This window comes from Phasianus colchicus, chromosome 14, assembly GCF_987193195.1.
Source record: "Phasianus colchicus chromosome 14, bPhaCol1.hap1.1, whole genome shotgun sequence".
Classification (NCBI taxonomy): domain Eukaryota; kingdom Metazoa; phylum Chordata; class Aves; order Galliformes; family Phasianidae; genus Phasianus; species Phasianus colchicus.
The window spans coordinates 12,180,601-12,194,011 of NC_143449.1; the positions used below are offsets into that span (position 1 = coordinate 12,180,601).

The 13,411-nt window shown below is 35.7% G+C and overlaps 1 protein-coding gene and 1 long non-coding RNA gene across 8 annotated transcripts in view; one reads left to right on the plus strand and one right to left on the minus strand.

The window, feature by feature from the left end:
- Window positions 1-13,411, minus strand: part of LOC116229669 (uncharacterized) — a 292,007-nt gene that overhangs the window by 190,597 nt on the left and 87,999 nt on the right. The gene's annotated exons all lie outside the window — the stretch shown is intronic.
- KLHL4 (kelch like family member 4) overlaps window positions 1-13,411 on the plus strand; it is a 34,240-nt gene that overhangs the window by 13,326 nt on the left and 7,503 nt on the right. Inside the window, exons 2-7 of the mRNA XM_031594301.2 lie at window positions 4,424-4,597; window positions 4,880-5,016; window positions 6,648-6,844; window positions 9,277-9,489; window positions 9,874-10,060; window positions 12,819-13,043. Of these exons, the coding sequence (XP_031450161.2) occupies window positions 4,424-4,597; window positions 4,880-5,016; window positions 6,648-6,844; window positions 9,277-9,489; window positions 9,874-10,060; window positions 12,819-13,043 (1,133 nt within the window). The remainder of the gene's footprint in view (window positions 1-4,423; window positions 4,598-4,879; window positions 5,017-6,647; window positions 6,845-9,276; window positions 9,490-9,873; window positions 10,061-12,818; window positions 13,044-13,411) is intronic.

Consider the following 13,411-nt stretch of genomic DNA (forward strand, 5'->3'; position numbering starts at 1 on the left):
AACAACAAATCAAAATATGCATTTCATTATCTGGTTTTCATGCAATATTATGCTTCTAAGCTTCCTAATCATTAAGGGTTTTTCTTTATGCTTTTTGGCCACAGGCACAATTAATGAGGCACTTTAAGATCACACTGAGTTTAAAAAGGACATGGCAATTAAATGGCATTTATGTTTTATCATGTTATAATTAAATAAAGATGAAAAGTGAATTTATCATTTATAAACTGATTAATGAAGAGTGCTGCGTTGATTAATGAAGAGTACTTTATGAAGACAGAAAATGATTTTAGTATAATTCAGCAATTTAAAGAATTGTAGAGAACAGGCCTGGAATGAACCACAAAACTTGTGACTTCCATTCCCCTGACCAAAGGAAAGATTAAATTTTCCCTCCACATCACCTTTTTTGGGATTCATTACAATCTAGCTGTTACCTTATGTCTTCCTATCCTGTAGTTTGTTCAGGTAATTACTCATATGCAAGTATGAGCAGGTCTTTGAAAAGTAAAAATTTGCCCAAAGGTCAAAAAAGTTGAGGGCAAAGATAGCACTTTCTATTTAAATTCAGTTCCCAAAATTTGTCAATTTGCTATCATTTAATGATGTGATGATTATACCCTATTTCTGTTGTATACCTGTCTGTAATGAAAATACGGAACAACATCAGATGCAGAATTCAACTGCAGTTCATTGAGAAAATCTTCTGGCTTAGAAAAATTTTAAATACCGATAGAAGTTGTTGCTATCTATTCATTACACTTAAGACATGCCATCCTAGCTTGATTTTGAAAACGTCATGTGAAATACTGTCAGAAGTCATCCAAAAGTCGAGATGACTTCTGACATCTAATTCTTTTCTCCCAGTAAGCTTTGTTATCTTGTCACAAAAGAAAAAAAAAAATGCTATGACATGATTTGTTCTGAACAGCCATGCTGGCTGGAATTTATCTCCTTGTTGTCATTTAGATACTTAATATTGTTTGATTACTTTTTAAGGTTTTCAGTTAAGAAGGTTTGCTCAAATATTTTGTGCTTATTTTTTTCTTTTCTTTCTTTTTCTTTCTTTTTTTCTTTTCTTTTCTTTCTTTCTTTCTTTTTTTTTTTAAAAAAAAACAAAAGTTTAAACAACGTTTTCACAATCCTTTACAAGTCCTTATGGGAAAACTCTGAAATTATTTCACTTGGCTCTCTACCTAAGATGAAATTTGTGCAGCTCAGCAACTTTGAAATCATTTAAGTATAGATTTACCTGCGCTTTCTCTAATCTGAGATCTTAAGTTCTTAATACTAGTGCTAATGGTATTAACACATCTCAGCATCCTAGTCAGCACTACCACAAAGGTGGCATTAAGGTACTCAATTTTCTGATTCTTCAGAACAGTTTTTAGTAATTTTCCCTTCTGATTAATTGAAAACTAATTACTTGGCCATCACAAGGCTAATGTACCTCTGGAAATGTTATTACTTAATATACTTCAGATTTTTTTTTTTTTCCAAACTCATACACATTTTATAGAAAACTAGTAATTCTCCATCCACTACATGCTTCTGGGTAGGTTTACATGAACTGTGAGATCTCTTCATGTGTTGTGTTCTCATGAAACAAGACAGGACAGGTAGATACATTCAAGTTAACACATCTGCAGCTAGCTTGCTTATTTCTGTAGGGCAGTCTGCAACACCCCTGATTTTATTTCAACATCAGACTCACTGATATTTTTCCTGACTTCCTTCTTCAAATTACTTTAAACTCTGTCTTCTTAAAGTTCACTGTATTTTTCTGCCCTAGATTTAAATTTTTGAAGCTCTATATTTGAGTTATCTGCATATCACTAAGAGTCATACACAGAAGGAAATAGAGAAATATCTCAGAACTTAATTTATCCCCTCCATATTATACTATACTTACCACTTTGAATCAGTTACTGAAAATAAATCGGCAACTACAGAATTATATTTACAAAGTTAGCCAGTGTTTGTTTTTTTTTCCTTCTAGTACTCTTCAATATCTAAAGACCTTATTTTTTTTTAAGTAATTATATGGTTGGTGTTATATCTGCTGCACTAAAGGTCACTCTAGGGCATATAAGGAAAAAAAGTACCCAGAACTGAGTAAAATGATTGGACTATAAGTCTCTTTTAAAATCTTTACTGCTTGAAAATGACTGCCCTACTCACAAATTCATACACCCTATTGGAAATTGCTAATTTCAAGAAACTGCTACTGTGCATTTGCAGTAGGAATGAACGAGTATTACTCTGGCTGAACTCTGACACATTAAGGATAAGAGCAATGTAATACATTAAAATACAGTAGTTAAAACGGATATAATGAGTCTGAAACAAAATATGCTTGGAAAAAAAAAACATTTGAAGTGTGAAAGAAAGCTTAAGAGATAAATAGCAAAACAAGAATGTTACAGAGTATGAAGTTGGTATCAAGTAGTTGAATGCAAAACTAATGAGTATATAATCTAATTTTTCAGCTCCTTCATTTTCAATGAAGCACTGAAGCAAAACAAACAAAAAGTATAGTCATTAAACTGAGACAAATTAATTTTTGTAAGCTGAAAACTACAAAGGATACATGTTATAGGTGAAAGACTTCCCCTTTTTCTTAAAAGAAAAAAAAAAAAGAAAGAAAATGCTCTTGACATTGTAGCAAAGAGCTTCAAAAGAAAGATGGAGTTTATTGCATTGATTTGGTATGTTTTAATATGTTTGTAAATAGTAATAGAATCTGAGTTTACCCAAAGAGAAATATGCATGCATATGTGCACATCTGAGGGTTTGAGATGCATTAGTTCCTCAGGTGACACACACAATTCAGAAGTGTCACAGCTCAGTTACACCAGAAATAATGTTTGTGCAGACCATCAACGATACATATCCAGTGAATCTGGCAGATTTGGGCCTTAGTTCTCAGTGCACTGGAAAGGTATCACATGCAGCTGGACGTGAAGGCTTTTGAAATACCAGTACCTCAAAGATGCCATGTTGGCAAGTGGACTGGGGGACATCTGCAAATCTGACAAAAATCTGAAGATTTTCATATTGATGGATTTTAAGATGGAAAAAAGACCTACAGAAACCTATACCTAGCAGTCACAACAACTCTGATTTTGCTCCATATCAATCTGAAAAGAACTGATATTCCATAACTTTTCTATAATGTAGAGTGAACAAAAAACTCTGTCACAATCCCAGATTACATATAATTTTTAATTGTTCCCCCTGAATTCCATTTAAGTATTTAATTATGCACAATCTTTGAAAATAAATGATCTAATTTATTTATATTTTCTGATTATCCTACTGATTAACTTATTTTTATTTCTGTATTTTCTGAACTAAATGTTCAATTGTGAACATAATCTAACACTGGTTAATTTCACGAAGAGATTTTATCTCTGCTGTGCTTCTGGATATGCACTGACAGTATCAAAGACAAACTTCTGCTGGCCTTGCAATTGGAAAAAAAACCCACAAAACAACAAGGTGCTTTAGGTTTTAACAGTATATAATATAATATGCTGAGATATTGTAACTAAAATGATATTATAAGCTGAGAAACCATTATCTATAAATGTCTAGAATATACAAAATAATGCTGCAGATTGTAGCATTTGTGATAAAGATGCATATTAAGAAATGCACTGCTATCTTACAAGAAACAGGTGAAAAAAAAAACTTTTCTAAGAAAGTATCAATAAAATTTCAATCTGCAACAAGATCCATACTAGAAGGCAGTAAGGAAAAAAAAAGTCTTATAAATAGTTTTTATAAGTATTTATAAGTGGGATATCTAACAGAGTTTTGTAGTGGGAAGAACATATTTTTATAACACACATTTCCTTGAAAAGGCAAGGAATTAGTTTGTTATTTGTGTTTGGGTTGTAAAGTAATAGAATCTACTAATTTCATCAGTTTTTGGCTCAGTAATTTGCCTAGAATTATATGTCAGTTGTCAGATTGTCTTCTCATTCATTCCCATTTCATACAGTAATAATAATGTACAAAGTATGAAAGAAACAGAAATAAGACCTAAAGAAACATTATACACAAACTTTCACTCCACAGGCTATTTTAGGTAGAACAGATTGTTATTTGCATGTTCTGTCTGTGAGTGGTCAGCAGGCTGCATTTATCATGGTGCATTCTGGACACCGGATAGGTAGGAAGCAGATCAGTAGCACCACCTCACCACAATAATTTTTCCTTCCTTGACCTTAGAATTTATAAGCAGTCTTACAAATGAAAATTTGCAGATACCAAACCAAAACAAATGTAAGGAGGCATAGCAAGACCAGAATCATAAGAGCTTTTATAATTGCAAATGCTTCTGTAATGCCTTTTGAACAAAACTTATGTAAAGAGCATAATCAGAGCTTGTAAGGTTGCATGTGCTCTTTCATCACAGGCTGTCCACGACCAGCAGCTCACTGCTTGGCATGAACACCAATGGCTCCGAGGAGTACTTCCACTCTACAAACCACGCAGAGCAAACTTTCCGCAAAATGGAAAATTATCTGCAGCAGAAACAGCTGTGCGATGTTCTTCTCATAGTTGGTGACCAGAAGATTCCAGCTCACAGGTACCTGCCCTGCTTGGGTTTACATGGCTTCAAAGCCTGACATTTTCAAATGCTAGGGAAATGTATGCCTACCCTGCCTGGTTATAAATGATCAGTCATTGCAGAAGCAGGTACTAATTACCCTTTTAACTTTACTGCTCACTACTGTATGATTCAAATCCTATTGTAAGAGAATATTTCTAAAACACACACACAATTTGCTACATAGTATTACTGAATTTCATGCTTGTTATGAATATTATGAAGTAATTTGCAGCCCTCCTAAAATGCTTCTATTTCAAGGTTGGTTCTCAGTGCAGTGTCTGATTATTTTGCTGCAATGTTCACTAATGATGTACGTGAAGCAAAACAAGAGGAGATCAAGATGGAGGGAGTGGACCCGGATGCGCTGAAGGCTCTGGTGCATTATGCCTACACAGGTAAGTCCTCCATCACCCACATCTACTATGTAGATATCTATTTCCTGCTTTCTTTCCCTCAGTTTTCAGAATTTAACCATATATTTTTGGACCTCAAACCTAGTAGCCAAGAAGACCAACTCAGAGAACTGTGAAATTGCTTTTATGAGTGCTATACCAAGCAGGGTAAAGTGACGCAGAACATAACTGCTGCATACTATATATCACAATCAAAAATATCCAGATCATTCAAACCTGTGCAGCTGATTCTGGATGTTTGTATGTTCTGGTGTTTAGCAAGCCACTCAGGAAAATGGCAGCCACCCCAGCCAGAAAATTAAAATGCAAAACCCTTTCCTCTTCCAAGCTATGAAGTTCTGTGGCAAAACGTGCTCAGCTCTTGAAATGCGAAAATTACTTCTCCACAAAGTACTAACACTAAACCAAACAGAAAAACAGCTTTCTGAATTTACGAACATTTGCTGATAAACTGATCCATCTATCCATCTGCTCAGTTTGCACCTATCACCAGTAACATTCAATGTGTCCTTCTCAGCTGATGTCCCGCACAGGACATTCCTAGCTAGCTTTTGAGAATGGAATAGCACAATTTACATATCAAGACAGGGAGGCTGGAAGATGTATAGGTATATATTAGTATTTGTATAGTACTCATAATTTAAAAAGGGGTTACAATAACAAAAGATTAAAATAAAACAAAGGCTCCAATGTAATTAATATAATAGTATTATCATAAATGTCAAAAACAGAAGACTTCTTTGCTTGCGAGGTCAGGAACTGATACAAATCTCAAGAAAGATAAGCCATCTGCAATCCAGATTGGAAACAGAAGTTTCTATATACAAAATAGACCCTTTATGTGCTTGTGGGTACAAACAAGAGGATAAACACGGGCAGGAAGGAATGCTGCATAACATGCATAAGGCACTGAATAAACGTAAATCACCCAAGAAAACAGATTAGAACAAATGCAGAGAAGTGAGGTGGTGGGCTGCTTATTATCCACGTGTATCTAAAAATCATCCCACCTAATTAAATTTCATCTCTTTCAGAATAGCATTTTGATGCTGGATATCAACTAGGGAATCAAAGTATCTACTAAGCATTAGAATGGAAAATCTAATTAAATAAACACCTTCCAGTCTGTTTATGAACATAAAAAAAATCTCACAGTCACATAATCATTTCATAGATAAATGAGGAAATCAGGTTTCCTGCAAGCATTTACTGTTAGCGTTTCCTAGCTATTGATACTGAATTTCTCATGTGTAATACAAATTTATGATACATTTTTCAGAAACCCACATGTGAATTTTGGGTAAGGTTTTTGTATAATCCCCTCTTTGTCTTTATTTCTTTTTTCAAGTGAAATCAGATCTGATAGTGTTAGAGTTTCAGAAAATATGTTCCAGTAATTTATTCAAAATCCACCAAATCCTTTAAGTCTCTTAAGATGTGTTTAAAGACTCCTTCAGCATTAAAGGAAGATGAACCTGTGAATCACAGGCCATTTTTCAATTTTTTTTTTTGCAGGAACAGAAAAAGTAGGGAGTGGGAAGATTTCAAGTAAATAAAATTACAAAGAAAATGACCGAAAACTTGTATTTTTTCCCTACATGCAAACTGCACAGGTATTCTAGAGTTAAAGGAAGACACTATAGAAAGTTTGCTAGCTGCAGCTTGTCTTCTCCAGCTATCCCAGGTCATTGAGGTATGCTGCAACTTCCTCATGAAGCAGCTCCATCCTTCCAACTGCCTGGGGATCCGCTCCTTTGGAGATGCTCAGGGCTGCACAGAGCTCCTGAAGGTGGCACACACATACACTATGGTAAGTTAAAGAATCTACCTGTTTTACAATTAGAATGTTAACATCAAGTGTGAATACTCTCCCAGAAAACATATGAGCTTTGGTGAAGCAGAGCAAGCGTTCTGAGCCTGATGCAGTGGCTGTGCTTTTCCTGCAAAGTCCCTGACCTGGGGATATCTCTGCCCAGCTCTGACTCCAAAGGGAAATTTCAGATCTTAACGTGGACAACGTCAAAAGGAAAAATAGTAATGGCCCATTCACATGTTGTTGATTCAACACCAAGAAAATTCCAAAGCTTATTTTAAGGTGAGGCACATACACTACAAAATCCAAAATAAAGAATGTATGAGAAAGATTTGGAATGCTAAAAAGAAGCACATCTTTGACTGAAGCATAATCCTCCTCCGGCTGAAAGTGAGAAATGAATATTCAGTGTGGAAACAGAGAAGCAAGATAGCTGGCTGTGAAACCAAATCAAGGGATAAATATTCAGGGCATCAAGATGTGCTATAGCATCTTTAAACACAAAAATAATAGCAACCGCTACAGCTAAATGGATATAAAAAGAACTCCTTGTTAGGAGACACATGGCAGTTTTATGCTTGAAATATTAGCACAGTATGTCAAAACCAGTTTAGAGGCTTCATAATGCTAAGAGCATTCCAGGAAGAGACCGCACACTTCCACATGATGAAGTAAATGAGAGTGGCATGTGCAGATTGAGGGCACTGGTTGTGCTCCTTCCTGTCATACTAATGAATGGTTTGTTCAGCAGCAATCTAGATTTCTTTTATATTTTAAAGTTTGAAAAAGGACACTGAAGCTAGAAGGATCACTCAAGCCCTACATAACAGCATTGTCCTTGCTGCTCCATACCATTATATCCTTAGCTGAAAACAGGAAATTCCCCCCTCTGCTACCTCTTTTGTCTCCGAGCCACATGGGCCTCAACTGTAACCGTTTTAAATTCACAGACCAGATTTCTGAGCTGATTTTCAAAAGACGTTGGAGAACAGAGACTGTACCAATGCATGCACACAAACCGTTGTGGAAGAGGATAAATAAAACATTCTGTTTTGTGTCAGGCCAGCCTCAACCACTTGAAAATGCGTACCTCAGGGAAAAGACTATAAAGATGTACTGTAAATACAGAGATCATCCAAATGAACTAGTAACATTTAAACACTTACAGAAGACAAGCTATAAACCACATCCATTCAACAAAAACAGACACAGAGGAAGCTTTTCCCTTCACCTACTTCAGCCACTGATGCAAAGTATTAACAGTTTCCTGCCTAGTATCTTTACATGCAGATAGACCTTGCTCTGATAAACATCTTGTACTATATTTGTAACTAAATGTAGTCTGGCCTTCCTGTTCCTATTCTCTGAATGTCACAAAATATTAAAGCAGGATGTGCATAGCACAGAAAAGTTAACATATCCTCTAATCACTAATACTTCCATATTTACATACTCAGTAGAGTTCTCTTGTAAAGAGTTAAAGAAAGCTAAGAGACTACTGAAAATAAATAATACAAACATCAGTAACTAAAATCTCTTCATTTGTCCCATTTCTGATTTCTACACAAAATACATTTCTTCCAAGTACATAAATGGAAACTAGTATTTCAAATACAGGTAAAATCCAACATGCATTTCTCTGCATGTAACTTCAGAAAACAGCTAACAAAACATTTCTTTGGAATTAGCACAAGTAAACATAAAATATTTCAATATCAATTCTAGTATTGTTGTACTGGCCTGTCCAATGTAATGCTTTTATGGAAAATAATTCTTTGAAAGGTTCAAATGATTTCATATTTGTGGTCATGTCTGGATTTGGTTGTTTTATCATAGCACTAGATTATGGTCTCAGACCACTTTCTCAAGACTTGCCCAGTTTTCATTTGCCTCCAAATTACCGTCAGAAAAGTGAGTTTAATTTCCCTTCATTTTCTACTGCAGAGTAGAGACATACAGTCAGCACCAGACACGGTAAAGAACTGCAAATCTGAATAGAGTTTAAAGCTTGGAAATCCACTTGTAATGCAAGCTATACAGTTAATTTGAATACCCACCTACCATCCATAACATATACCATTTATCTTCAAATTGTGTCTGCAGTGTTAAGATCACACTGATGGTGAAAACTGCCAGTAGCAAATCCTGCCAGGACATACCAGCAGGAATCCTGCCAACTGCAGCTGTAAGCATGGTAGTGGTGAAGTTGATAATTGGTCCTCAACTCTACAAGAGCAAAGCTTCAAAGAGAAACCAGTCTCCCTTAAATGGTAGAAGGGGGTTCCTTGACTTAGAGAATATGTATTATATTTCTGTACACCCTACAACAAAACAGGACTACAGTATATGCAAAGACTATATTACCTAAGAAAAGGTTAATTCAGGTTGTGAAAATCATGAGTGCATTGAAATCTATTCTTTCCTTTTAGGAACATTTCACAGAAGTTATTAAAAACCAGGAATTTCTTTTACTCCCTGCTAATGAGATTGCAAAACTCCTGTCTAGCGATGACATCAATGTTCCAGATGAGGAAGTTATATTCCAGGCATTAATGATGTGGGTGAGACATGATTTGCAAAACCGGCAACAAGACCTGGGGATGCTTCTATCTTATATCAGACTGCCTCTACTTCCCCCCCAGGTATGGAAGTGAAGGGCTAACAGGGGCCTTCACCATAAACCGAAAACAAAACAAAACAACACCTGTGGAGTAGTACTGCTTTCTGATTTTGATTTGTTGTTTCCTGATGTGGAAGTTTTTGGGTTTTTTTGTTAACTCCATAATAGGTATGATTGTTATTTGTAATAATAAGATAGAATGTAAGCTAGAAGAAAAACGTAAATGTAATTATTGTGCTCACAATTATCTTTATAAACATATCAGTCTCGTGGTATCTCAAAAGTACATTTCTTTCCCAGATAGCACTTTCACCTATCTTTGTAACTACATAGACTTTACTTACTGAAGTGCATCCAACTTTTAATGATTTAGATACACATAAGATCATCACTTTTCATTTCTTAGTTACTAGCCGATCTAGAAAATAGTCCAATGTTTGCAGACGACCTAGAATGCCAGAAACTTCTCATGGAGGCTATGAAGTACCATCTCCTACCAGAAAGACGGTCGATGATGCAGAGCCCTCGAACAAAGCCTAGGAAGTCTACAGTGGGTGCACTTTATGCTGTAGGAGGTATGGATGCCACAAAAGGTAAGCTGAAATATTTATTTGTATTAAGTAATTGTATTACAGACACGCAGAGAATATATGACAGTTATTGAAAAGCTCAGTAGAAAAACAGCAATTTAAGGATGGAAAAGGAGGAGAAAATTGCAGAAATCAATCCCATGTGTTAGATATTTTTCCTTCTTGCAAGAATCCTGTTTCTAGATAACATACATACAGCCATAAGTTCAGGCAATATTCAAATAGTGATCTTAACTCCAAAATTTTATAAGAATTTGTGCAAAGTTTGACTTTACAAATCAGAAAACACCAACATTCAAAATATTTCAAGAAATATTTAATATTATTTTAGAACCCTGCCGTTTTTTCAGGATCACATATAGAATTTTCTTCAGTTTTGTAGCTGGAAGCTAAATGTTATAGATATATTCCGGTTTTTATGATTTGATTTTCACAACTGCAACCGTTTTACAGCTTTGCAAATTACACTATTCCATTTAGTAGGAAGTATATTAAATTATGTTCTACAGGACTCCACTGCTCAGTGCCAAAAAACTGTAATTAGTTTAAAGTCTAGTGATTTGCTGAACAGCATTACCTTTAGCTGTGCAAATTCACTATTAATAGAATCACAGAGAAGTTAATCCATTTCATGGTTTGGAAAAAGTTGCTGATGACTAACGTTTCCTATGCAGTGCTACCTTACTACCCTCTGCAATCAATTTCAATGCAAACTGTGTGTTCACTGCGATCATAACACGAAGAGAAAGCATTCAATCTCAGGACAATTTAGAAAAACAAAGTTAAGTCGTAGCGATTAGTGAAGTTTAATTAGCAATACTTGTTATTTATGAATGACTTAAAATAACCAAGAACTCAAAATTACCCTTAAACTATTAAAAATTGGAATAAAATTTTATAATAGGCTTTTTTTTCAGTAAAGATTATACAAAGAATGGGCTATTTCAGTCAACATCTTCATTTCCTGTTGGTGCCTCTTCTACTTATTACCTTGGAGTAAAGCCAGCTCTTTGAACTTTTGCCTTTTGATGGTTAGAAGAACAGCACTTCCTCTCCTCCCTGCTGTCCTCTGTATCTCTGACTCATACCTTCAGCCTGAGCTGGACTGTAAGATAAAGGAAACAGAACCTAAGAGACTATGAGGCACTGGAAGAACATCTCTGAGAAGGGGAGAACTGAACCTCTGGCTAGAATGTGCTTTCTGTGATAAAGAAAACAAGAACTCTCAGAGAGTGCCAGGTTTGGCTTTGTGCTTATCTCAGGTGGTATATGAAGTCAAATCTCAACTTCAAATGATCAAGAGAAGATCAAAGAGCCACTTTCAGACTAGTATTTAAAAAAAATGTGAATGTGCCTAAACTACATTAACTTCTGAAACCTACTTTCAAGCCTCTGTAAAAATTACAGCCTACAGGGTATGAACACACTGTACACCTTAATATATTTTTCCTTTTTTTTTTTTTTTTTTTTTTAGAATGTGAGATACTTCTTTTGAAGCTGAGAACTTTGGGGCACTCACATATTAGCATAAAATAAATGAGACAGAATCAAAGAAAGGAAGAGCAAACAGAGTTTGCTCTGAGAGTTGCTCAGAATTAAATTTCTTTTATAGCACATGGATCAGGTAGCTTCTTTCCTGATCTGTGTATCTGGAAAGGCACATAGAGGGAAACAAACAAAGAAATATATCACATAAGCTCTTGTTTCACTCTATTTGTTGAGTACAGCAACTGAACTTCAGCAGATTTTACTAAGGAAAACATCTCTAATGCAAACTATCTTTTCTGCATTAATGCATGCTTGTTTTGCAGTCACAAACCATTTATCCACGAACTGCCTATTGTCATCCTCAAAATACAAGTTCTCTTGTTACAAATCTCAGTCAAGGAGCAGACAGGAAATCAGCTCTGTTTTTCTCATCTGGTTGCCTTCAGTTGAACTGAAGTTGAGCTCCAGAGCGTGCTGCGTGCGCAACCGGCAATTGCCTCTTCCTGCCTCAGCAGTGCTCAGCCGTTTCCCCCTGTGCTAAATCAGCTCTCACGGGGGCAATTACAGCAGCTGAGTGTGACTGACAGGAGCCAGCAGATGGAAAAGTGTCAGTTTTGAATGGCAGGGAACTGGGGCCTTATGAATAGTTTCAGTAAAACCATGACCAGAAGTTCAGTGACCTGAAAAAACTGAAAATGCAACTTACATTTTACAGCAGACAAGCAGTTACTGCAAGGCTGCACAGGTGAACGTCAGAGAAGCTGCCCGTGGAAGGCAAATGTGCACCCACACTTCAGCCTTCTGCCTGCCTCCACTGCACCAAGGAAATCAAGGCAGATTTACAGATATACTTTTAGTTTTAGGGAGCACTACTAATTCAGGCAAAAACATGGTTAACAAGTATATGGTTGTGAGGTACCATACTCAGAAAGAATTAACAACAAATAAACCAACTTCCTTAATACTACTTAACTGAGTGACAGATTTAACTTATCTACAATTGTTCAGTGCTAAAAAATTAGCTGTAATTCTGCACCTTCCTATCAATGTTTTATTCCCATCTGTTTGATAATTATGTATGCATGCAATTAATACAGCTGTCCCACTATGTTTACTCTTCCAACTGGCACTCAGAAAGATGTAGGAAAGGTCAAAGTACAGAATTTCAGTCTCTTACAATTCAATAATGTATCAAAATGGATCAACTACTGACTGTTGGATAGTGAGCAGTTCAAGGCTGTCTCATGTTGTATCATATTATTGTTTCTAATAGGCACCACTACAATTGAAAAGTATGACCTTAGGACTAATAGCTGGATACACATTGGTACCATGAACGGCAGACGATTACAGTTTGGAGTTGCAGTAATTGACAACAAACTCTACATTGTGGGAGGAAGAGATGGTCTGAAAACCTCCAATATTGTTGAATGTTTCAACCCTATCACCAAAGTCTGGACTATAATGCCTCCTATGTCAACACACAGACATGGCCTAGGTAAGAGATGCTGCATCTGAAAATACTTTGTATCACAAACAGATTCATTCTGACAATTTTTTTAAGCCTTTACTAAAATGCAGCAATATTTGCAGAAGATACTTTTCAAAAACAAATTTGCCCATTGCCATAATTTTATGAAAGTGATATCTATTAGTAGTCACCTAAATTATAGTGGTCTTCCAGGGTTAATTTTGCTTTTATAAAATTCCAGAATATAAGCAATAAGGAAAATAATCAACTCTTCATCCAATTTAGCCGTCAAGGTGTATGTTTCCAATACAGAAACAACCTGATTTTCAGCTTCTGAAAATAATGACTTAAGCTCATGGGTACCTAACACCTCTGAAAATCAGATCAGAGAGTTA